General features: G+C 40.2%; 1 protein-coding gene across 5 annotated transcripts in view; it reads left to right on the plus strand.

The window, feature by feature from the left end:
• The window catches only part of lmo3 (LIM domain only 3), a 42,605-nt gene that overhangs the window by 427 nt on the left and 14,943 nt on the right, over window positions 1-27,235 (plus strand). Inside the window, exons 1-3 of one of the 5 annotated variants that reach the window (XM_082168552.1) lie at window positions 4,096-4,505; window positions 7,228-7,451; window positions 7,905-8,118. In XM_082168552.1, the coding sequence (XP_082024678.1) occupies window positions 7,424-7,451; window positions 7,905-8,118 (242 nt within the window). In that variant the 5' untranslated portion in view covers window positions 4,096-4,505; window positions 7,228-7,423. Of the gene's footprint in view, window positions 1-223; window positions 359-2,927; window positions 3,360-4,095; window positions 4,506-7,227; window positions 7,452-7,904; window positions 8,119-27,235 lie in introns of those variants that run through there. The other 4 variants (XM_082168553.1, XM_082168554.1, XM_082168551.1 and 1 more) reach the window with 4 other exon arrangements.

A 27,235-nucleotide genomic window follows, 5' to 3' on the forward strand; every position in this document is an offset into this window, starting at 1 on the left:
TTTCCTCTTCAAACATAGTCTGATCTGCAGCCTCATTAAGCAGCTTGGAAGCTCTTTATTCGTGCAGTGTTTTAATTTGACCCTAAACCGGAACTAATTGGTGATGATCTTTTGTTCTAATTAAGGTTGTAAGGATAAAGGATCTCGGGATAATATCCAACTACTTTGTTTTCTCTCCTCAATAAGGAAGCGAAGAGTTAGAGTAGGTTGCGTCTATTACATTGTGAGTGGCTGTGGTGGGTGCGCGAGAGCATTAGATTCTCTGTACGTTACTAGCAGCGGTTTAAAACTGGGATTAAGTTGAAGCTTCCGTGAAATGAATGGTCGCTGGAGATGCTCAAAGGAGGCTTAAACCAGGGTAAGAGTACCAGGAAATATATTTTTTTACTCCAATCCTCCCCGAGAAAGATTTTCCTCCCTTGTGAAGCCCTGTAATTAAACTCCCGCTTTCATTTCTACCACAAAAACGAACCTGCATTCCTCGTGCTCGGATGAAGTGGGGTGGTCGTCTGTCGGATATCCCTCTCTTTGCTGACGTTATATTGCAAGTCTGTGTGTGAAAGAGAGAGAAAGAGGGGAGAGTGAGTGAGAGAGCGAGTGAGTGAGGTGAAATAATAAGCTGCTCTTCATTTTAACGACGTCCGTTCGTCAAGACTGCGCGCGCTTCCCTCCACGCGGGCTGGACTGTTCCGCGCGAGCGTCACGTAACGTGACGGACGGCTGTGTTCACCTCGCGCGGCACAGTCTGATGATGGCACTCTCTAGCTCATCACCCCCAATAATTCAGATATCTTCGGTGAATAATTGACGTGATAATGCGTGAGATGAAGTGGTGGCGGGAGGGTTGAGTAAGAAGAAGGGGTTACAGCGTCCCCTACTCACACACTCTCTCTCTCACTCTCTCTCTCACACACACACTCGCTCGCTCCCTTTTACTCAGCTTAAACCGTCTCCCCCGCAAATTGCATGATTACCAAGATAGCCCGCTTTGAAATAATTCAATCCATGACAAAACCTAATTACTGGCAGGTAATACCCTGTCAGCTTTAATGCATCTCATCACTCATAATGGAAGCGAGGAGCATTTTATGACCCATCTCATTACTGCTGTATTTTAGGCAGAGAGTGATTGGCATGGGCCCACAATCTTACCACTACTCAACTCTGTTACCATCAGTTCTCTGTCTCCACATTCTCAGTTTAGTCACTTCCAAACTGGGCTGACGATAAATTACTTCTTTTTGGCCATGACAGAAAATAAACTCTACAGTGAGAGTGTGATTATGTTTCCTTTTCTCTCTCTCTCTGCGTGTGTATGTGTGTGGGGAGGGAGGGTAGGTGGCACTGAAGGCCTGTGATTCATCCAACCTCGGTAACATGGGCATCAAGCAGTGCTAATTAGAGTGAACAGGTGTAACCAATGGGCGAGGAATGGCTTTAGAAACACAGGCTGAAAATGCAACTGTGAAAAACAGCTAAATGTATTGCGTGCTCTCTTTCTCACCTACATACAAAGCTAAAAATTGTGTCCAGATATTCATGGACTTTGATCTTGCAGGTGCACAGTGATCACATAGCATGAAAGTTCAATAAGGGAAAATGTTCATTGTTTGGCCCTGGGGTAATACAGCTTGATTTGGGCCTATAAGTGGAGGCAGACAAACACTTAACACTTTCAGACAAGAGATCACACACAAAGTGCAAGATACCGTAGGCTTATTCAGATTTTTTCATTTTTTTTTTTAACTAAAAAGGGTATTTTTAAATGTGTGATTAGTGATTAAAAACTGTCGGAAAGCTGATATGATTTTCCCCCCCCTCACAGCTCTTCTCTTTGTTAATTTAAATTTTTCTGTGAATGATCAGCATGTTGAAGCCTAAAATAATTTGCCTTTGAAGTACCTTAGATCAGTGATTTCTAAGGGGTTACCTGGAAAGATTTTGGCTTAATGACAGAAAACTAAATAATGTGCGTAATGAGTACAAGTTTTATAAGGCACTACTTGGTGAGTCTGTGTTACACCAACAGTATTGTTTGTTTTTGATGTGACTTTTTATGCTAAATGATATCCAACATGAACCAGAATAACACATTTCTGGTTTGGTGCAAGTAAAAGTGTCCTTACTGATGGAACTTTAAAGATAAATGGGAGAAAAAAGGGCACTGCTTTAGGTTACATCAATTGTTTTTCAAAATCCATCAAGACAGCTCTGATTAATATGGTCTGAACCAACATAGCCTATAAACAATTATGAAATTAATCGCTTAAATAGTGAATGAATTAGGCGTGTTGATTTCATATAAGACCAAAATATCCCTGGATTTGAAAAGTGATCTGCACCTGGCGTGCTCAGCGGGGTGCAAGTCCAATGTCATATATTGTAATATAGTCTACATTTTTCTTACACTTTTCAAATTAAATGTTCCTCAGTGGTTTACTGCAGCTCCTTGTGATCAGCAAAGTACATGTTTGTCATTATCAAGAACCATTTTTGTTTTAAAGGATTCTTGATTTATTTATATGATTTATTTTTTTATTGAAAAGTTTTTGAAATTAAATGATAGGTTCTTCATGTCAGCAGCATACTGACTTCTGGTTCCTTTAAAGCATCAGATGGTTTACTAAAGAATCAGAATAAAAAGTCATTTGTGAAACTTAAGGTTCTTACAAAAAAAGTGTATTTATTATAGTGTATTTGCCTGCATTTAGAGGCAGACAATGAGGCTACTGGTTAAACAGTTGCGCGTGCACAAAAAGCTGTCGTTAAAATGACAGACACGTCTATGCATACATTAATTTATGTGTTTTATGAATTAGACCGGTTCTGCTATAAAACACTAGCACTGCGAATTTGTTGCCGAGCTTCTAAAACAAAGAGAGAGAGAGAGAGAGAGAGAGCGAGTCTAAACGTGTAGAACAGAGCTCATAGCATGTTTGCGCGCGCGTCTCAGAGAGGTGAGCATTAAGTTTGTGTTAGCGAGCGCGCGCTCCGTTACTCCGGCTGTCTGTAATAACCGAATGACCTTTTCCTCCTCGTGTAATGTCTCACTGGTGAGGGATTGGGTTTGAAGATAATAAAGCTAGGCTTCACTATTGCTCGTTCCTCACTCACTGATGGGCAAGTTGTTGTGAGCTTTCTCAGAATACTCAATATATGACTGCTCGCGCGAGAACACCTGTAGCTTTTGGTGCGAACAACTACTCGTAGATGATCCATGTGGACCTCATTATTTACAACCTGAAGATCACTCTTATCCGCGGTGCAATGTCAGATTCGTGAACTTTTGCTCCGAGGAATATTGAGTTGGAGTCGGTGCTCTATCCTAAGTTAACCTTCTGCATAACTTGGTCAAGAAGGTGAGTGTGTTGTGCATTAATTGTCTTTTCCGAACGGACTTGTTCTCATTCTTTTGCTCCTACATACACTGCGAAACTAATTGCCTAATCAGCCGAGGTTGCTTTAAGTGGTCTTTGGTGTTTAATACGAAATGCAGTGTGTGCCTCACGTAGATGCATCGGATCATTTGCGCATGTGATTCAAATTATTTCAGATAAACTGATCCAGCAAAGTCAAAGTTAGGTGTGTTGTCATTTTTGCACATTGTAGAGCAATGGACAAAAATAAATGATGTTTATTTTACTACATTGCAACGCTTAACATACATCAAAGCTATCTGCAATTTATCAAATATAAATGACAAACAATAGATAGACAGTATTAACTCAATAAGACAGCACTGGATATATAGCATATACGAATAGGATGTGCATGAGCATTATGAGCATTTTAATGTACGCACTTTATTTGCATTAAAGTTTGTAAATTAAAAATAACGATTAAGTCGGGGATTCAGAGCTCTTTTTAAAGCTTGAGAGAATTTGCAAAAGGTGTTGGTAATGTAGTCAAGGTTGAAATCGTGTTTACATTCTAAAAAATATGGCATGCTTCTGAACAAATGTAGTTCGTAAATGCTGGACAAAATATGATTTCGTTTTAGCATAGGCAATGCGAGTTCCTGTTTGTTGTCCCTTGTTTACATCCAACTTCGTGCCTTTTACTGTACGCGCACTGAAATAGGCGAATAGCGAGAGGCACGATAGGATTATAAGATTACGGCGCGCGCGAAGGGGTAAAGCATATGCCTTTGTCATCCGCTGTCATTTGTTCGCCGCCACTTGCCTCGCCACGGCTGCTGGTCGATCTAATTTCATAGTCGAGCACTGTTGTGACAAACGGAGTCTTAACAGCGTGTGGCGCTGAGCGATAGCGGCTCGCTCTTTCTTTTTTTCTCCCCTCCCGTGTTTTGTTGATTGGTGTTTTCGACGTTTTCACTCTTTTCTGGCGAAGCGAGGTGGATTGTTACTTGTAACAAAAGCGAAGCACCCTCGCGCGCATACAGCTGCTCACTTCACGCGCATCTTTGGCTCGCGCCTCGTCTTGTTGCATGGTGTTTCTGGGAGCCGAAGCGGGTCAACCAATGCAGAAAAGGGAGAAAAGTTTCGGTAAGAGCTCTGTTTTGCATTATATCAACGTGAGTGTGATGTGTTTAAATGTGTGGCTGAGTAGTTGGGATGTTTCTATGCGTATTGCAGCAGTTTTGTCTAACCCCATACAGCTGCATTTTACCGAAGCCAGGCATTTTCGTCATTTTCCCCTTGTGTGAATTTTCGTGGCTTGCTTAAACAATTGTATAACGTTGATATGGTGTGCCGTTTCGTATCATTGTGTCTAACACGTTAACGGTTTCATTTCGTCATTTTGCAAGCTGCAAATCTTATTGGCCTTTTCCGTGCACTACGCTGCCATGGCAACAGTAATTAAACTGATAAGAGGGTGAAATGTCAGCATCTCCGGCTCGCGCAGCTGTGATGTGAAATCAAATTGGTACTTTGCTCTCGGTGTTTGCCAAGTCTAGCCTGAAATTTCCCCTTCAGTATCTGCGAACAGTGAAGCGCACAAAGAGCATCGTATCACTATGCGAACGGGACATAATGAAAGATCTGAGTGAGCGAGCAAAGACAAAAAAAGACACTTATGTCCCACACCTACAAGGGATGAGCATTTACCGATTTTAGTTGCGAAGTCCATTGCGCGTAACGGTTCCGAATCCTTAACGGTTCCATTAATGATTATTTGTGTAGCCTATACTCTTGAGGAAGAAATATTTCGTTAGGAACTGTGATTCGTTTTGCATTTACTGCCCTTAGCAATCTTGCCAAACCACGAGTTTCAGATTTCAGCAGACCGATATAACAAATAAAATTAATTTATTCCAGTTCTTTCAAAGATGGGTTTACACAGGCTATACTTTTCATAGACTTCTCAGAGGCGGCATGTGGTGACATTTCATTAAGTAGGCTATTGATTTTTGTTTTTGTTTTTATGAAATAGCCATAGCCTACTGTACAATAACTCATAATGCGTATCTTTATGTACATGACATTCAATCAGTAAAAACACTGTTTTAAGTCTCACGAGCCTTAACACATATCACAGTAACAGTTTGGTTAATTTCGAGTCGAACATGACGAAAGTAATAATTGCGGTTCAATCAAGCGTCAGGATAATTTCAGTAACAGCTCGTACTGATTCAAAATTGTGTTAGAATCGCTAAAAGAACCGGCTCATAAGAGTCATTTAGGACTCGGATTACACTGGTTGCGCTGCATGTTTTTGATTCACTAAAAAGAACCGACTCATACGAGTCATTCGTTCCGGGTTTGGGCTATGCTGGTGGCCCTGTAGACTACATTTTTGAGTCACTAAAAAGAACCGACTCATAACAGACATTCGGCAAGGAATCGAACTACACTGGTCACGATGTATGATTCCAATTCACTAAAAAGAACCGGTCCATAAGAGTCATGCGTTCAGGAATCGGTTACGTTGGAGATTCATAGAACATTAGTGCACTATCAAAGTAGTTCTGTTCACTGTTCTGCATTGGTAGAAAATTCATTTGGTTACTGTATTTTTTTAAATGGCTACCTAGGCCCAATTCCAGTGTGTTAGATTAATCTTTTGTTCACCGTTTGATATAGGAAAATCAATGAGGCCCCGAACATCCCACACTCCCATTAGATAAAATGAAATTGGACATCCAGGCTTTTGAATAGAAGGGTTAGTTAGTTTGTCCCACAATCGATTCATTTGGGACCAACCATGATTGTGGACAGAGGGGAGTCGAAACTAACTTCTTTGGCTTGGTAATGAGAGGCGGTTACTTTGTTGTGTTAACCAGGGACGGTGCGGATGAGTGGGACAGAACAAGGATGCATAGCAGAGGAAATCAGCCGTGTGCTCCTCTTACAATCCAATCCAGCCAATTAAAAGCTCAACAGCTTAAACACAATGGGACAAACAGCGTGGCCGTGCTACCTGTCTGATGTGCCTCCTTGCTGTTTTCCCCTCATCAAGCCCTCTCCTTTGAATAAACTCAAAAATAAATCGACATAAAAACACCAGCGAGGTCGAAGGAATCATCATTATCCCTTGCCTCATTTTCATTGAACGTTCCTACATCTTAACGAGCATGGTCCTACAGCAGAAAGAAGTTGTTCACAGTCTAAGCCTATGGTACTGCATCAGATATTTGCTCTAGGCTATAATTATGACCCTAGAGGGATCGGCTACCTGCTGTTCCTTTCCCTGCATTGTAATGCTCAGTTGAATTGAAACAATTTCACACCTGTCCTCAGTCTTACTAATTGGTGCACTGTCTTGTTTATTTTCTATGAGGGCCAACTGCCACGCTTTTGGCAAATCATTTTTGAAAGTAATTATCGTCAAGGCCACATGTAAAAAAAAAAAAAAGAAAAAAAAAAGAGAGCGACAAACTCTCTCTCTGTTAGGCAGGGCAGAGTCTTAATGGTCTCCAAATGTGTTGACATGCATCCAAAAATAAATTTCAACATGTACTCACCCTCGTGTCATTCCAAACCCATATGACTTTCTTTCTTCTGCAGAACGCAAAAGATGATGTTAGGGATTGAAAGCCTTGATTCACGTTCATTGCGTATGTTTTATCCATGCCATGAAGCTATCAAACAAATTTGTAATGACATGAGGGTGAGTAAATGATGTCAGAAATTTCATTTTTGGGAAATCTAACAAAAATACCCTAAATGTTACACCAAATGTTTCACAAACTTTTCTTGTCAAGAGAGATTCATGAATTCCAAACAAGGCTTTTTAATCTCATATTCCTCTATGAATGTATTTCAGCGAGATTGCCCGGACAACGCATCGCGGCGAAGAGCGCATTATAACTATCCCGAGGGAGGTCCTCAATTCAGACAGAGACACTCAATTTACCACAGCTGAGAAATCTCTCGGTGACCCTCTCACTCAAAGTTCGCAATTTCTCACTGCTCGCGCTCTCACCCCCCTCCAAGAGCAGCATATACATTAGGTGGAATCTATGGCTCTGACAGCTTCTCCTGCACAAGGTGAGAAATGGGGACCGTCTCCGTGGCAGGACAACGGTTCAGAATCAGACGTACTTGTAAAAATGTAGGACAGAAACTTTTTGGGCCAGGACAAAAAGAGGGGCCGGAGTGGTGGTGTGGGGGGAGTGGGGTACAGCTTACTTTCCTCTGTATGGAAGGAGAATACTAATTACAGGCCTTCAGCATGAGCCCACATTGTTCCCTCTCTACCCAACAAAGCCCTTTCACGCCCTGTAAAGGGCTACACAATGCCTGCTCTGGGGGCAAGCTTTGGCCCCTCCCCTAAAGAGGGGGGAGAGGAGGATGTTAGCTACATTGGCTTCTTGTTATTGTTGACTAAAAAGTGTGTGTTCATCTCTTGACTGAAATGCAGAGCACATGATTTTTACCTTCAAAAGTAACCAGGAACCATGTTCTCACCTTCGTGTCGCCCCTTGTTGTCTTTCTCCGCAGGTATACAAATGCTCTCCGTCCAGCCGGACACCAAGCCAAAGGGCTGTGCCGGCTGCAACCGGAAAATCAAGGACCGCTACCTGCTGAAGGCCCTGGACAAGTACTGGCACGAAGACTGCCTCAAGTGCGCCTGCTGCGACTGCCGTCTCGGAGAGGTGGGCTCCACGCTGTACACCAAAGCCAACCTCATCCTCTGTCGGAGGGACTACCTACGGTAAGAGGAAAAACTCACTATTTGTATCATAACATGCACTCTAGACACTACACGCACAAAATGTCACTGAAAACAGCTGAATCTGTACCACATTCAAAAGAGACCTCTCAGGCCCTTATGTCAAATTCCAAACAAAGCAAGTGCCACAAAAAGCCATATTGCTGTTAACACTGGCTTTAATGGCCGCCCTTAACGCCCAGAGTTCTCCCATGCTGTTAGATATCCTTTGCTCTTCATAATAGAAAAGGAGCTCAAAGGGGATCTTTATGAGCCTATAAACTGCTCCCATTTCTGTGAGTTTTCAATGGATTCACTTGTTGGATTCAATCAACACACTGAGGCTTGATAGAAGGACATTGTTTAGCAAAAGACCACCCTGGTTCTTGTTCAATCAGTTTACCTTTGTACCTTTCTCTTAGAAACCCAACCTCTCAATTCCATACTTTTCTCTATGTATGTCCCCAACATGTATTAGTTTTAAAGCAACAAGTCTTCTAGTTTATATATTTTTGGCTAACAGATAAACATAGACTCTAAAATCTTTAGTGTCTGGTCATTCTCTCCTAATGAGTAAAAAGGAAAGAGTGCATAAGCTACTTTCTTGTAGGGGTGTAAGATATGTAGGAAAAATATGATATGCAGTTAACTTTTGAAGCAATCAAATCAATTTCAATTATTTTCAATAGATTTAAAGCCAGAAAATAATTACACATTCTATGTGCAAAGAAAGCATCACCCAAACTTCTCAAAGTGACCAGAAAATAGTAATATTCTACAAAAAGCATCCTCCAGAATTCATGACAATCAAATTGAAATCTAATAATCTGATAGCTTGTCTTTCATTGACTTTACATGACTGAAGAGATTTGTGGTATTTTACCTTTGATTGGCCACACGCAACTTACAAATATATATATATATTTTTTTATTACTGTCATTATTATAAATGTATCATTATTAATATTAATACATAATATGAAATATAAAAAGAATAAATAAATATTATATAATTTTTTCAAATGATATATATATATTTTTTCATCTCACATTGGCATTGCTACTACTTGTTTACACTACATATATGATGTCACAAGTGCGCACACTTAACCTAAGACAATGGCAGGATATTCTCTGCATCTCCTTAAACTTTAGGAATGAATGCATTCAAATCATTTAGCTACCACAGCATTATTACGCTGTTCATTTTGCAGTATTTAAAAAAATTAAATCATGCAGCTGTACTCTAGATCTACAAAGCAGCATTTTGTTCTCTCTTAGTGTCTCTACCTAATAGTTACACACGCTCATGTTAGTAAACTCGTGTACACGTGTGTGCTACTGTATGTATATAAAATGATGTAAATGCTCAACGGGACGCTCCAGGGAGTCACAGCTTTGTGAGCGTGCTAGAAGCTACAGTAGGCAGGAGGCGCTTTGAAATGGCACAGTTCATTTAATTTTGGCATGGGCGATGAGAGAGTCTCCATTAGGCGCGGTACACAAGCAGGCTTTGGGGAAACGCGACTGTAAAGCATCGCCAGAGGGCCAGAGGCAGGCTGAGATTACCATCTTGCAGTAAGCCTCATTGACTGTGCCCTGCTAAACTGCATCTTCATTCACGACGACGCTCACAAGTTTGTGCCTCAAACAACAACGGCGACGAGATAGATGGCTCCATATGTGTCATTAGGAGACGTGTAGATCAGTCTTTGTGGTGAGGTGACGGTTTGAAATAGATGCACCTGATAAGATTCTTGTGCATGTGTATGTTCTGTAATATCTCTCTTAATAATTTGACAACACACCTCACCGATAGCGAGGGAGAAGAGAGGCCAACTGCGCCCATGTGATTCTTTCATCTTCAAAGTTCAAGGTGACTGAATTGATTCGACTCTGGCCATCACATGAGTGGTCTTCTAGCACCTCCAGCTCGCCGTCTCCTCGCCAGCAGCAAATTAGGGGCGAGTGTGGCACGGTCCCAGTTCCTCAAATCACATCTGCAACACAACAAAAGAAAAGCAGCCTTCATTGACGAGCCAATCAATCGCCAGTTCTACAGAGCGCTCCAACGTACTCCCCTCGATTGGATCGTTTCCTTATTTATTTTCCTAAGTTAGTGCCGACGAGATAAGAGATAGACTTAATCCCTTCCTCTTTGTTCTGTGTTCTATTTTGCTCGTTCTTATTCCAAGTAAATTATGCTTGGATTTATTATACAAGATTCCCCACCCCCACGTCTGCACAGAATCAATCCAGTCCTGTTTAGCAGTGTGGCATGTTATTAAGGCTGACATAACCAGGGTTAATAGAATTCTTCAGGGGTCTACAACCATGAGCGATGTGATCCCACCAGCTGAGAAATAATAATCCCTATCGCAACACACACAAAAACAAATTAAATAAGAGAAAAAAAAAGATTTATGCCTTCCCGGACCTGTCTCCCTTAGTACGTATTATCAAATATGATGTGGGGTTTTTTGTAGTCGAAGGGAGAGGCTGAAATCGTTTTGGTCTGGGGATAGAATATCATTCGATTCATATTCAAAGCATCAAGAAGGTAATTATTGATGGAAAGCATTATCGGGTCCGACTCTATGCTTGTGTTGCTCTCAAAATATGGGTAAATGGTATTGGCCTGTCATATTAACAACAAATGATTCTTTTGATACTGTGCGGACATCTCCATTGATGATAAAAGTAATAACCGGCGTGCCAGTGTTTATGCTGATGCGGTTACATTTTTATAACGGGGAGAGATAAAGTTAAAAGGCACAGACAAAAAAGCGACGGACACATTTAAGTTGAGAAACGGGCAGAAATGAACCCTGTCAGAAAGTAGTTACAGACAGGAAAGCCCATGATGCAAGCAGGGAGAGGGAAGCTGTTAGGCATCAGTTAATGGAAAACTGTAAATTTCAGGCATCCATTTTAAAGACAGCGCTGGGTGACCACTTATTTATTTATCTATCTATTCATTCATTTTTTTTTAAATCCAACTTCAATTTTCCTCTACAGTGGTTTTACTAAGATTGTAAATGCAAGCAAACTCACAGAGCAGTCAACATGACTGGATTTATTACCGTTATGGAAAGCTGGCTATCGGTGAAAGATAACCAACATGTAAAGCATGGTTTGGTTGTAATAACTTGTATTTTTTTCCCCTCTCGCCCCTCATTCAGGAACCACTCTGTGGTCCGCATCTACCTTGTGCTGTGTAAACTTTTGGAAATGAACCATAAAAATGTATCTTTCACTTTTTCATACAGTATTTGCATCTGGAGTCACGCGTAGATTGTATGCATTTATGTATGTGCCATATGTTTATCTTTAGGTCAACAAAATGAGAGCAATCTTTAAAGTCAGGAACTTATGCTGAACAGAATTGGTTGCACACTTACAGATAAAGATATAATTACTTTGTTGTTTGATCATGAAATGATGATTTCAGGATGTACATTTTAAACGACAGGACGGTTTCAAGATAAAGTAGTTGTATTAAAAACTGCAGGTGGCTTACATACTTTATAAAAGAAAAAATGGTGTACCTTGGATGCAGTCGTTGCTCTCCGCATCCATGCTAAGTGATGTTCGGCTACTATCGCCCTTGAAAATATAAGAAGCATCATACTTGGGTTTGTGCCATTGAGCAGTCCAAAGAGTCACCACCTAAGGAGACAGAGACAAATTATTTGAAAAATCGCAGTATGTGGACCTCAACACAAACTGTGTCCAATCAGCTATTTTAGTTTAATCTATGTTTTGGGTGCTGTGCAGGTGTGCAATGCTCATTTTTTCCCCCCTCAGCTAACCTGCTAACACTCTCCTTGTAATTTTGAAAAGGTCACAAATGCATAACTTCTTGGTTCAGAAGTTCTCTAGTTCTCCTGTGCTCTAGTTTACGCCCTCAGCTGATAAGAGCAATAATTCTCAAATATAAACACATTTATTGTTAGCTGACATGACACTAAAGTAACAAAGTCGTTGCTGTGTTGTCTGTCAAAGGTTAGCCTGGTCTCTCCGGCGGGACTAGCGCAGTGCAGCCCGGTGTAGTTTGTCTTGTGTTTTCTTCAGTTGTTTTGAAGCTAGCTGAAAGATTGAGGCCATCTCTCGTTCTAATGACCAGTGCAGATGTTCACAAACAGAGCAGTGCTCTCGGTCTCTGAAGGGCTTTAAGCAGGACTTCGGTTATAGCAAACACAGAGTGCTAAAACAGAGCATTTCTAGCATTTTACTTTGTGTTTTACTGCCAGAATCGATATTGAGGTGTTACTAACGTGACAATGGTTTCGCTGTTGTCAAAATACTCAAGCTTTTCCAGGAACTTTTACATCAGTAGCCTTGTACAGTACCATGATAAAATGGCACATTGCTGGTTTTTGTCATACACACACACTAGAGAGAGACAAGCAGGCTGACCTCTATCTCATATGAACTTTGATATGAATTGCATTGTTAATTTGGTAAAAAAAATTAAAGTTCGGATTAGCCTAATTTTAGTTAAAAAGCTTATTTGGGTGGTAAGTGTAAATGAAACAAAAAAGTTTAAATTTTGGTAAAGAAATATCTAGTTCAATTCTGCTGTTTGTCACTCTTTTGACTCGTACTGTATATAGATTAAGGTATTTTAGGGGCATTTGTTGTCAATTTACTTATTCAAGTTTAATACCTAATCCTAAAATAAATATTTTTTTTTACCAATAAAAAGTACTCTGAAAAATAAGAATTTAAATGGCTTCAATGGAATTACTTACTTTTAGTTTTTAATTATCTTTAATTTACCAACTTTAAATTTAGAGTATGCTTTGAAAGCTAAGTTTAAAAATTAGGATAAACTGATAAACTCTGACATATTTGAGGTAATGTTAATGTTTATGTACCTACATGGTGAGACACTTTAAAGTATATGTTTCAGGTTAATATAATAAATATTGTTTTGAAATACAATCCGTGCCCAGACCATTTCTAGTCTACAGCAAAACGACTGCCATAAAACTGAGGTGAAATATGCTCTTTGAATAAAGACTATTAAGATAAAATCCTTTAATGACACATAAAACAAAACAGTTGACAGAAGAACAATTTACCATTCACATTGAGATGTTTCAGTGCGATTACAATGCTACACAACACTTCAAACGCATGTTGTTTGGTTTTAAAACATTAAGAATCTTTATGAGCATCCTGTGTTACTTTTGTTGGCAGCGTCATCTCTAGCTGACAAATTTCTAGGCCCTGGGGGACGTGTTTGCAAGGTCTGCTTTTGAAAACACTCTGCACCCTGCATAAAGCTGTTTTCTGTGGGTGCACCTGTGCTGTAATTGTTTTTTCCCTTTCCTGTCTTTTAAACAATGGCTTTTTCTTAAAGCTAATGAAAGACTAGTATTAAAGTAATAAATGAAAGAAAAGAAAGTATTATTGTCATTTATAATTACAGCCTTGTGATGTAACATAACATATTAATTAGTTTTAAAGTCTTGTGCATGTTTTTTTTTTTTCATCTTTGTTTTTACAACACAGTATAATTAGCCAACAAAACAATTGTCTAAATCTCTAGTATGTGGGACATTGATGCATAATATGTCCATGAACTTTTTAAATCAGCATTCAATTTTTAATTAATGTCTAAGGGAAAATGTATAATTTAGGTAAAATACTGTGACTGGTCACAACATCCATAATAATTAAAAACAATTAGCAAAGTGTTGGTTAAAAAAGTTTGACATCAACTTTCCGAAAGTATTTAATGTCCAAACCATAGCTCACTGGAGATTTTGATTTATCCAACCTTCATTTTGGCGTTATGAACTCTGATGACTTTAAGGAGGTAAATCCTCAAAGAGATGGGCTCCAATAGGAGTGGGCTTTAGTGTTGCGGGATCACAGGCACTTGAGGTGTGGATTCAGCGGGTGTGCCGTCTCTCACAGCAGCGGATAGCGCTCAGTCTCAACGGCACTCGTTACAACAGAGCACTCAGCGTGTACAAAAGGGCTTCTTCCCGGTGAAGGTTTTAATGGTGTTGCGGCTCTGGACACTTTACCTCCTTATCCCCCCCCCCGTCTCATTAGACAGCCCCTCACCGTCTTGTTTCTTTCTGCTTTGATACTGCAAATGAAACCTTGTTATGACCAGTTTTCATGCAAGCCAGGTTTTCATTTTAACTCAAGAGTACATTTGTTCACCTAAAAATGAATCATTTGCGTGTTGTTTTAAACTCGTATGACGTTCCTTCATCTGTGGAACACGAGGAGAAATTATGAAGAACTTACAAGTCGCCTTTTTACATCCAATTACAATGAACAGAAACTTAAGGTTAATAATGCTTTTGCATTTTTCTTGAAGATTGAACGCTCCGATTGGTGCACTATTTCTTTATCATTTGCTCTTGAATTTGGGACACTTTCAAACTAAGCCACACTGATGAGATAAATGTAAATCAGTGTATAAAATTCAAATATAAAATGTAGTTTTCAAACACCTATGTAGTCACCCGAGAGTTCGTGAAAAGTATTATAACAGAGTACAAGCTATATACAAGCTAATATAACATAGCACAAGCTATAAATCTACCACAACAGCTACAATTATGACCCCAAAAAAAGTTTAAAAGGTAAGAATTTTACCGTCTTTTTACGCGATTGCCCACTGTTTGTTTATTTGTTTCCCCGTAGCGTCCTGTATGATTCGTGCCCCTGGAGGCTGCACAGCGAGCCTCTAAACAGCAACGGCCGCTCCACCGCCACAAGGTGAACTATTCCCCGCTGTGCGTTATTATTAATAACTGTCAGCCAGAGGGGGTCACCCACGACAACTCCTTGAAAAGAACCCAGGGCAAGGCAACTAGGCCGCAGCTGGGCGCCTTGTAAAACAATACCCCACCCCCCCCCCTCCCTGCTTCCCCAGAGGATGAGTGCTTAAGGCAGGAATAATGCATGGGAGCGATTGGGGAGTAGGGCACGGCCATGTTTCCAGCCGTGAAAAATTAAGATGTCACCACCTGGCACTGTTAAGCATACCTTTTGCCAGAGCACGAAGCTATCTATTAGAACAGGACAGGGCAAAGACAGAGTGTTTGAATGTCTCACTCCCCACTTCCACCTCCAGTCACATTTTCCCCTGTCGTCCCACCCGATTAGATTATAGATTATAGATTTGTTGTATTGAAAACAAATAATTCAAATGTATTACCATTTACTCAACTGTTCCTATATAATACAATTTAATAATATAACTATTACTATAATATAATATTATAAATGATTAAATATTTTTTTAAATGATTTGAAAGAATAAAATACGTTTAGTATTTCTGATCAATCCCTTTAAACAAATTTTGTAAATTGTTTTATTACTGTATTCACTTCCTACACTGAGGCACAATATATTAGTCTACAGCTCAAAGCATGTATAAAATGAATATGGCTCTGAACAATTTTTTGTCTTTGCACTGAATCTCTCTTTTAAAAATAGCGGCTTTTGTCGTTCTCTGCATAGTTCCATTCCTGTGGTCAGAGCAATTCCAAATAAGTGTTCCTCCAATCTCCTTACACCACCTCTAATCCAACAAGTTTCCATTAAAATGAATGTTATAACTGAAACAGGGTGCCGGAGATGTGTGTGGGAGGGTAGTGACAGCAATTTATTTGTGCTCACCTCCTCTCCCGTGCACTCTCACTTTGAATGCATTACAAATCCTGCTTTAATTTTCTCCACTGTACCACATAGACATCCAGCTACATCACTCCAATCTCTCCAAATGAAATTGGTTTTGGAGGGGTCAGAGTTCAGTGCACTGGTCTGTGTTATGATTTCCATCTAATCTGGGAGAGGACTATAAAGACCTAATCCGCCCTACCTTTTCCAGGCGCTGCTGCACTCTTGTGCCAGCGTATGGGAACCTTGTAATAAGCCGAGAGAGGAAGGAGGGGAAAGAGGGATGTCTGTTTTTCAAGTCCTATTTGTTTTGTGTATTTATGGCATGCAAAATGTTGGATGGCTTCAACTGTGCCACGAGTAGACAGACTCCATGAGGCCAAGGCTAGATTAACTGTCAACTTTGACCCTGCTTGCTGATAGTAAAGGGCCACCCAGGGGCTTCAGATGGGTTTGATTTGGTCCAGAGCCCCATAGGAACCCCTGTGGATTTATTGCCTTGGACTGCCACCGCTCCCCACGAAACAACGAAAGCTAGAGCCTTTTTCACTGAGGTTAAATGTCCATCATTTGCCTCATTTTATTGCTTTATACCTCTAAATGTAATTTTATTTTAATGTGTTTCGCTTCACTGGAGTTTTTATTTGAGTTGTTGTACTACTGTATATCTCAGCTTGCACCTGCCAAATTAATGTGTTTACTTTGTCCCAAGAGTGAAATTGGCCGGACAGTCTTGCAGAAGATGGACAATCACAAAGCATTAGACAAATGGCTTTGAAATACTCTGTTTGCAGAAAGCCATCATTTTGTATTCATGACGCCTGACGGTAGCAGGTGATACCGTGTAGGATTGCTACAGTTAAAATTGTCGGCTGTGGAAAAACACCTTGCTAGCTTAGGAACACATGCTCTAAAACACGACTACCTGCTGGGTGTGACATTATCTGTTATAGTAACGCTGGAAGAACTGTTTTTTTGCTGCTCATAGTACCTTTCAGCGTATTCTGCTGTATTGACTTCTTCTGTTTTTTTCGTTTTTTTGCTTTTTCTTTGTATATACCCACAGATTTGAACACAGTCGAAAGCAAGGCTGCCAAGACATTCATGACATTGTGTACATGCATCAATTACATTAGGCCTCAATAATGTATAGTGACATTGAAAGAAAAGGTTTTAATGTTAAGTTTCCACTGGATGAATAGGTGCGTACGCACCTAAATATGTTCTTACCCTCATTATTCCCTTGTCTGTTTGAGTCCCTAAAGCCGTTGAACGAGGTTATATTAAGCTTGAGTCAACTATTACCTTATGAGGCTTCATTTTTGATGAGATGACTTTCCCAAAATAGTTGTCGTGATACATCTCATTGTCGAAAAAGCCTCCACAGGCATTATGACCATATGGGCGCTTCATTTTTCCCAGCACTTTTGTCATTACATTAATTTTCAGAAACTGTAGCCGTCGCTTAATGCCAAAATTAAATCCTGCACCTGCTGACTGGACTCAATGGGGCGATCACTCCTGTACCCTGAACTTAACTTTCTACAGCAGACATTTATGTGGATTTCTTTTTCCTCTGCTCCCAACCATTTGATATCCTTACTCCTCAGAGATTAACCTTTATGCCCTTGATAAATGCTCTATATTGACATCAAAGGAACGGGGAAAATGGCGCAAGGCCTTCTGGGAAGAAGTCCGGGAGCTTCCTCAAAGAACCCAGGCCCTGGCTCTCCTAAGCGAGAAGCTATAATCTGGGCAAAGCGTATGGAACTTACCGCTCCTCTTTGTCTTTTTAATTAAACTTGAGCACAGTTTTGAGGCTATTTGACCTTTCTCAGCCCCCTCTTTGTGAGGATTGCCGTAGGTCATTTCCATGCATATATTACCTCATTTGAGCTCTTCTCTGCTTCTAGTGAGTCCATGATCCGCTTGGATTTAAAGATTAGGCAGAGGTGCGGCTGAATAATATCGGCCACATATTATATCTGCTGTTGGGGGGAAAATATTGAAGATCAAGTATATCATTTTAGGGAGGCCTGACTGAGCATTAGTAAGCGAGAGATTTGTGAAGACTTTAATAGGTCTGTATGTTCTGTAACTGTCAAGCATGTTTTTCTTTCTAATTTTCTATTTTAATTTGAAATTCAGTGTTCTTTTACAAGCAGCAGCATTGCCTTGCCTGGCACAGCTGTGGTCGGGGATGTGGTGCCACTGCATCCTTGGCTGGCATCTCTTCTCTGCCGGCATGTGAGAGTGTGATAACCAGCCTTGTCGCTTGACACGCCGAGATATGCAAGCCCCTCTGCTGCCCCCAGAGCTTTGGCAGACACCGATCGGCTTTTGTTTCTGGGTTGCGAGCTTGGAAGCCATCCGCCATCTTGGCTCACGACACAGCCATTTGAAAACCTTGCAGCTCATTCTCCAACCTCCTAGAACAATCCCTCCAAAACCAACTCCTCTTTTACCTGTGATAAAGCAACAGACCCAATCCAGCAAACAAGACAGGAATGGATTCCCTGCCCTGAGAGTAATGCCGAATAAATAAACCCCACTCTTCTGAAGCATTATTTTGCATGGCCTGGTAGCTTTTAAACTATTCATAGCGTATTGTGCAGAGTAACAAAGACAACCATGATGTTGTAGGATCAGACGCAAGCACAAAAAAAGTTATTTTGGCTAGCCCTTTGCCATTAGGTGTAAACCCGATTTGGGCTGCATCACAATCTCATAAAACCTACACCCCCAGTTTACGGTTTTCTCTTCAAGTGCATGTGTCGTAGTCTGTAAATCCGCAAGCTCTTTAAAAAAATCCCAGCTGTTTTGCTGAGAAACACACCGAGGGCTAAAATGGAAGATCTCTGGCTTATTGTTTAAGGCGTTCTCACTCCTTGCATTCGCACTTTCTAAACATCCAATTATTTAGTACAGCTTGGTGGGTCATTGGTCCAGGCAAGTTCCCTCTCTCCAGACCTGTCTGCTATGCTTACACCCTTAGTCTGAAGAGCCGCTGATGGCATGAGTCCTTTTTACTGTGATAAGTTTGCAGTTTTCAAGAGACCACAATGCCTCTTAGTATCTAACTGGAGCATCAACGGCTGTCTCTTTCACATGCAAGTTTAACAACCAAACAGAACAAAGCACCCCAGCCCCAACTCAAACCTCTGACCTTCTCTGAAATGCTTGCTTTAGGGCTCTGCAATGCTATGTATGTGTTACCCTCACATAACAAAGTTCACTCTGGAATACATCACTATCTTCGTCTATGTGTGACTGGCAGCTCTACGGACCTACACAAGGCAGTCAACTCCACTCACAGAGAGTTACACTGCAGTTCGTGAGTACATGCTTGGCCTCAGACCCTCAGTTGCAGCACCTTAGTAATGAGCCTTTTATGGAGATGAAGAAGGGGGAAGATAACAGAAGATCCTTTCATGGTAGTCTGGAGGTGGTGGGGGTTTAGTGGAGGAACCTCCAGATGGTGATTGGTCCATGTCAGCCCCACTTACAGGGGCTTGATTTGGATAGGGAGCACAGTGCAGCGAGCCCCCTGTGCTCAACCCCTGAGCGACTTCTCAATTAGTGTGCTGCCTAGCGGAACTGTGAGACGCTGCTGGATGCTCCTCACCTCAGCCCCTCAGCTCCAGGCACACAGCATCTGCCAAAATATCTCATATGATCACATGGTCAGGCTTATTTTGCTGTGGATGTTACATCAATACACATGCTTCTATCGAGAGCAGCAGACCAAAGCGTAGCCTGACTGAAAAGTGCAGAAGGCACACTATTTTTTCGGTATTGGTAAACACAGATGCATTCGCTAAAGAGCACTGCTTGCAAGACTTTAAATGCTTTCTCGTCTCAAAATTGTTTGAGAATTCTGACTATAATCAAAATGCTGCGTTCCCCCCTATATTTAAGTTGTAAATAAAGTATCTTTTTCTTTATGTTAATGGTGTGGGTGAGACTAGTCAGACCTAGTTGCTCAACTGTGCTTGTGTAAAATGAGATGTAAATGTAGCCGTTTTAACGCCCTACTTTATTCATGAGAGAGCCAAAAGAAAGAGAAGAATGCAAATGAGGCTCTCAAGTTTGCCCTTGAACCGGACACATCCACAAACAAGTCCATCTCACCAAAAGAACGAACAACTTTATTAAATCATCTGACAAGAGCTCATGTAAATGTGTCGGATACTTCCTGTGTTACTCTATTTCAACATTTAATGCTCTAGAGATGATATCCACCTCACTTGACTTGAATGTTCTTATTACAAAGATGATTAGATCTTCAATTTAGTTTTCTTACATATTATGACTTTCTTTTTTTTTTCTTTCTTTTTTTACCTTTTCACCTCATCTCTTTATCTCTCTTCCTTCCTTATAATACTGATATAATCAATGCATTCCTAAAATCACAACCAGCCTCTTCACTACATGTAAATCTGAGCTTACACACATAGGATTACTCAACGTGTAAAAAGAGAGGGAGAGAGAAAAGAAAAAAGAAAATATGTATTCAGCGCTGTCACCACCACATTGATTGTGCTGAATCTGCATGATGATACACAGGTCAGCTTTTTGAGCAATGTTGCCGGGCGATGTTGCCGTCAAATGGCAACCAGGTGAGATACAGGGCCCACGAACGATCTAAACTATCCAGATAGAAATTTGTTGCCCATTCTCAATGGGAAAGTGCCCAAGCAAAAAGTTGCCCCATGTATCATCACCTCAAGTCTGCATTAGCATTTGCATCAAAGTCCTGGTGTCTGTGCACTTCACAGGCCCTGTGTTTTCTCAGCCTAGCTCCTCTGCATTAGCCATGTACATCCTGATCAATCGTACACACTGGTTTGTTCCTTTATGGAGTGTGTTAAACTGTTGTACTGTGATTAGCACTCTGTGCATATTGCTGTGCATATTGCATGCTAAACGCTATCACAGCTGGCTATTTAAATGCAAAGACAGAGACAGAACAGAACTGCAGAGTCTTGCCTGTTTTTTGTTGCTGGTGTTGTTGCTGTATAGCACTGACCAATTAAGTATAAGCAGGGTCACAAGAACTAACATTGTATTCTAAAGTGAGATGATACATTAACACGAAAAAAAAAGAAAAAGAGAACATAACTGGCAAAGCATGCTGTCGTAAAATAGCTAAGCATCTTCCCTGCAATCAAAGTTACTGTGTCATCCCTGCACACTATTCATTCCAGCTATTTGGATTTGATCAGACCCATGGCCTTTGTAAGCTCTCATTTAAAAAAAGCAGTCTGCTCTTGGTCTGTTCATTAGAGACCTCTCCATTGTCAGGCTTGGATAGCAAGATCATTTGCACTGATTCGCTTCTCTCTACCACAAATCTGCATAAAAAAGAATCATCACACCGCGGGAAGTGTAGGTGCTGCTGTCCGTAACACATTACTCTGATACCCATATGTCCCCGGCACAAAGCGACAGAGGGTTTTGATACTGAGAGGAGTGCGTATAATTAATTTGATTTTGAAAACATTGAGGTGGGTGGAGAGAGAGGGGTGCCAGTTAATGTATTGATCAAGAGTTCATTTGGCTTTATCTTCATTCGACTAATTACTTTACTCTGAATAATATCAAGGTGGTTTTCATTTTAACTGCCATGGGTATTCCTGAGAGAGAAAAAAATACATCCAATCTATTTTATCAGTGATTAAAACATTTCAATCATTGGGCCCACAAAAACACCCCTCAAGCTCAATGTGGGGCGGCATTCAGGATTCTGTCTAATTAAAATCCTACATTAAATATTTCTTAATTATCTTTTTCAGTTAAAGAAAGGAAAGGAAAATTAATCAGGATGGTTTTGAAGACCTTTCCACAGATGAAATCTGCAAATCTAGTGCTACAACAATATGACGCTGTTGGTTTACCCGTTTCCTACAGTCAAAACTCTACTTAGTTAAAAATCTGATTTTTCAGATTTACACATCATTGATTTTAAATCCTTAATTGTTCAGTTATATATTTAGGAAATTTGCTTTGTTACTTTAATTAAAATAAATTTCTCTGAAAGTCAGTAAAAAAAATAAAATAAAAAAAAACGGATCGATTGTCCATCCTTCATCTACAATAAAAAATCTATTAAAATTCTGTAAACTTTGTACAGTACAAAAAAAGAACCTTTGAAAATGCAAAAAAAGCATTTGTTGCTTCAATTGTACTGACAGTCTTGAAGCTTGCAATGCATGCAGGAAAAAAGTAAAAAATAAAATAAAATAAAAATTATTTTGCAAAATGACTCAATACAAAAACCTATAAAGATCTAAACTGATTCCACTAATTAAAAATATAAATAAACAGAAATTTTAGACATAGCTGACATCAAATATCCTGCAATCATAAACTTATGCACTGATACATGATAGGCTACCAGCTTTATTAGGACTAAATATCATATTATTATATTACCGTATTTATTATAAATGATTTATCTGTGCCCATCTTTTTAAATTTTTTTATTCATGTGCCCTCGTAATCTTTAATCAAAATCCCTGAAACAACCTGTCACTCACATGAGATCACTCCAAAAGCAAACCACAACGATCCAATCAATTCTCGACAAAATCAAGTCCCACCCTACATTTTTTCTCATTCAAGAAGCTGTTTCACTCAGATTTACAAAACAATAGGGGAGAAAAAGGATCACAACTTCCTTTTTATGCCAACTTTAAATACAACCTTGTGTACTTCTGACAGTGTCCAGTTTCTGGCCACAAACGAATGATTATGATCCTTCAATAAGGCACAAGATGATTTTTCTTTCATCTCATTCTCCCATTCTCACAGTTTCTCGTGTCTTGTGACATTTCAAACAGCGGCTCTAAGCAGGAGGCCTCCATATTGTGAACAAATTTTCATCTCAGGAACAGATGGTTTAAGTCTTGCGTCCTCAGGAAATAAATTAACAGATAAAGCTACAGAACAAAGAAATCCAGCATACCCTCTCGCCTCTATTTTGTGTTAAATGAGATGGCGTGGAGATGTTAAAAGCTCTGAAGGCGTCCTGTAATTGCTATGTTGTGCTTGGAAAAAAGCTTTGCCACCATTAACCTCTCCTCAATACAATTCACTTCACATGTCTGGCAATTACGTGGCCAATAATGCTCCATTCTTGCAAATGTGTGTGTTCTTGACTTCCTGTAATTAAATTGGGCTTTTCACATGTAACCTGAAATCGCAGAGAGGTCAAAATGGGCACTTGTAATCACCATTGATCGAATTTGAAGTAGAGGTGCAAATACTTAATCTTCTATTTTTCTTCCGTGCTAAATTGTCCTGTTGGGGAGGTCAGGGATTCAGCTAAGGGGTCAGGGGTTGGACGGTATTGTTTTCTCCCTCTTTTCAATCTTTGGCAGAATACGAGTTGTGCAAAAAATAGAAGAACAGACAACAAACACTTATTTTTTTGACAGAGTCCTTTTAACTTCTTAAGAGCAAAAGTCACCATCTCTCAAGTAGATTATGAATTTTAGTATCGAAAAGTAGCTCACGCTCTAAAAGTGACATTCACTCCTAGGTGATGTATGCTCTGAAGCATTTCATGTAGCCATAACTATCCTTCACCAAAGGCCACATATGCTGCCATGCATCTTTCCAACATTTTTCTATGAAGTTAGACCTTTAGAATGATCCATTTGCCGACACCTACACAATGCCCTAACGCGACAGCTCAACACATTTACTCTGCAATGCCATAAACAACTGTAGGACGCTCTTTCAGGAACCCCTTTCTCGATCAACAAAGCAGCAGAATAAGGTTGTCAGCCCTGGTTTAAAGTACAAAAGTTCACTCAGTTTTGTTATAAAACAAAAAGGACTGCCTGAAATTGTCGAGTAAATCAGAGAGGATTGTTTAGCCTGAGCTATGCTAAGCACTCTACATTAATAATAAATGACAGAAGCTTTACATTTTTTTAAATAACTTTTATATTTTTTAGTATTATAATTTAAGATTTGATGAATTTGTCAATTGCAAATTTCGCTGTTTTTTGGAATCTTCATCATTTATTCTCTATCAGTTTTCACGGATATTGCAAGAATAGAACAGGTGCTTGACTTCAGTTATTCCTTCATATAGATTTATTCGTATTCGATGAGCTTCTGACTGCTGTTGTATGAACAAGACAATTCAAGATTTACACCTGTTAGCAAATACAATTCTAAACATTGACTCTGTGAATGCAGTCTCTGCATCAGCCGCCATTTTGTTTGCATTGGGGAACGTAAAGCTCACAACGCTGGCATTTCCATTCGCGCTAAACGCTTTTGAGATCATTCGCCTGGACACATTATGTTTTTGGATGGTCCCCTCCAGTTGAGATTAGCTTAATTAACTGTGAAGAGCAATGACTCGTGGGACTGAGCATGTTTGGTGCAGATAATTGCAGGGCTAGCGTGGCACACCCCGGTGCCCAGCTTGCAACTGCAGGTGGGTTGGCACCGAGAAGTGCCTATCAAAGTGCACATCTGGGCCCTGCGGGGGTTGAAAACTTTCATTACACCCCTCTTCAAAATACCCCTCCGAATCCCCGCACACCCCTGCCAGATTTTCTTGCTGAAAAGCGCTCCAAAGCTTTTGGATGGTTTTTGTGTGGTGAGGGCATAATTATTTTGGTTTCACTGTGATTTTCACTTGAAAGAGGTTTCGCACCTTTCATCTTGGTTGTTTATTGAATACACAGATGCGTGAAAATATTTGACTGCCATTGTTTTTCTGGAGTCCATTAAAGTCTGTGTTTTATCTCCTGATAAGAACATCTACGTTATTATCTCATAATAGCAGTTTCTCAAGTCAATTCCTCAAGTTGTTGTCTTCTTAGAGGGCTGTTTACAGTAATTACCCTGTTGAGGCAGTAACTTTCGATGTCAGAAAACAATTACCCTTTACTTTCAGGAAGAATTTCTGTGCTCGATCTCACGCCCGGGTTGTAAAAGCTGTCTTCACTGTGCTTTTACCGAGAAGAGAGAGAGAGGAAGAGAGTGAAGGGCCTAATGAGTGAAGGATGTTCATGTGATGCTCATGAGTTTTAAACACGCACATGGTCTTTCTGGGCAATTATCGTGGGTCTCTGCCTCAGCCTAAGCGAGCTGACAGGTCAGTGGAGAGCTGTTCTATCTGCCCTGCAGTGGAAAGCTAAGAGGCCCATAATTCATCATTAGGATATCAGAGTCCAGGTGCAGATTAGAACTGATTGAGCCAGCAGCCAGGCAAAGTCAGGGCACTCAAGGAGGAAAATCTTATCCCACAGACAATTCCCAGGTCACGCCCGCTGTAATTGAAATAATTTTGCCCCAAGAGTTGTTTAATCTTCGAAAATCACACGTGTAGGCGCTAGATTGAAGAAAGTACACGTCTGATAGCATCTGCCAACTCGTTCTAACTGGCCAGGCATCTTTTCTTTTCAATCCAAATACTATCAAAACCAATACCTTTATTTAATCGAACATGTGATTTTGTGATTTCTGAGGATAAAATGGGTAATGACAACTATTTACCTTTAAAAATCATAATTAAATTGGTCTAATCTGCAGATTATCAGGTTCTTTTTTTAGTTTTACCTTTATTAACAATAATTATAGTGCATGATCAATCATTTAAAGACCACATTAAATCTAAATTGGTGTTTCAGCCTTTTAGGGCGTTTTCACACCTGAAAGTCTGCACCAAGGTCCGAACCAAAGTTCATGTTTTGATAGATTTTATACATTCGGTAAGTTTTGGTTTGGTTTCACATTGCAATTATGCGATCGCACTAAAGAACTTTACATGACATACTTGCGTCCTGTCGTCATCATCTATGAGGGCTGCATCTTGACATTGATTGGTTTGTAAACGGACATGCGTCTGACGTCAGCGTGTTGTCAATTCCGCTGGTAACTTTGACAAGAATGAATGAACAGACGCATAACGTTGCACTATACTGTTATTATTACGGCATTTCTACCTGCAGCACCAACTATACTCGAGGCTAGTTCAAATTCGCCAAATGAAATGTCCTCGTTCTGCAAACATTTTATCGTCGCTGGCAGGAAAGGAGGAGAAGACTGCAAGCAATCCTGCGAGAACCACTGGGACTGCCTGTAAATGGTCTGAAAGTCCGAACCATACAGAATATGCTTTCACACTAGAAACGAACCAAACCTTTGTTCAGTTTGATCCGGACTGAGACTACCTCTTTTCGTCTGACCAAATTTCGTCTGTTTGGTCCGGGGGAGGTTTCACACCTGTAATTTTGATTCGGATCAAACTGAAAAGTCCGAAAATCCGGACCAAACAAGGTAGGTGTAAAAGGGCCCTTAGTCCATGTGTACTAGTTTTTGAGGTTATCTACTGTAAATGTTATTGTACTTCTAAATCCTGTCAAAAACGTTTTTTAGCAGAACAAAACTCTAAATTCTCTATCGGGAAAATGACATGACACATCCTGTACCATGCAGATTTCTGTCCAATCAAATGCTGTCTAAAATGAGAATGTCCCTTCTCCTAAACACAACTGAAATTGACAAGCAAGTAGAAAATCATGACTTTGACAAAACTGAAGCCCATTGGCTTTTTAAAAATAACAACAACAATAACAACAACAACAAAGGCCCAAGAAAAACTTTGATTCAATAGGAAATATCAACATAGGACAGAAAACTGCAATAATTAAGTTTTTTTTATTTAAAATTTGTATAATTTCTAAAAGTTATATTATAAAATAAATTTTCCTATTAAAAAGTCACATTTAGCTTATGTAGCGAAATAACTCAAACATGCTTCTTTTTACTGTCGGGCAGGTTTTTTTCACATAGACGCTAATGATATGCATACATTTTATGCTAATAAATAATAAAATCACTATCAAGTTTTTAACTCAGGATCCAGAACACTTACAGTCGAAATTTTTACGTGAGGATCAATCATCTCGACAACATCAGTAACATGAGCATCAATATTTCAAGATTAATCTAACTTTTTTTTAACTCACAGCACCCCAAACATTGACGTTAAAAGTTAGCGCCGAACGCTAACCGCAGACACATCGCCTCACGGTAGCAGCAAGAGAGCCTGCTGCTCAAGACGCAACAAATCATTTGTCTGTTATTAACCCTGAGCCTGTAATTATGCAGATTGCCATAGATTTTCCCTGGGTGCCGAGAAGTGAGATCCAGGGGTTGCTCTCAGCGTGGCAGGCGGACGCGAGAACGGCCGCGCATTACTGAACTTGCCACATTCATCACTGTGACTGATGGCACAGGCGGCCGGTCCCCGGGTCCCGGTGGTTAATGTAGTGGGTAATTAACTGTCATTTGCCTGGTAATAGGCCGATGATCAATGGTTTGTGAGGAAACAAATTCTAATTCGGCAGCTGATGAATGCACGCTGAGGCCAGAGCGATTGAAGTCGCGGGGGTGGCGGCGGGAGAGAGGAGCAAGATGGAGAGAGGGAGCCACTGT

The sequence above is a fragment of the Leuciscus leuciscus genome (genome assembly GCF_965113295.1).
Source record: "Leuciscus leuciscus genome assembly, chromosome: 4".
Taxonomy (NCBI): Eukaryota; Metazoa; Chordata; class Actinopteri; order Cypriniformes; family Leuciscidae; genus Leuciscus; species Leuciscus leuciscus.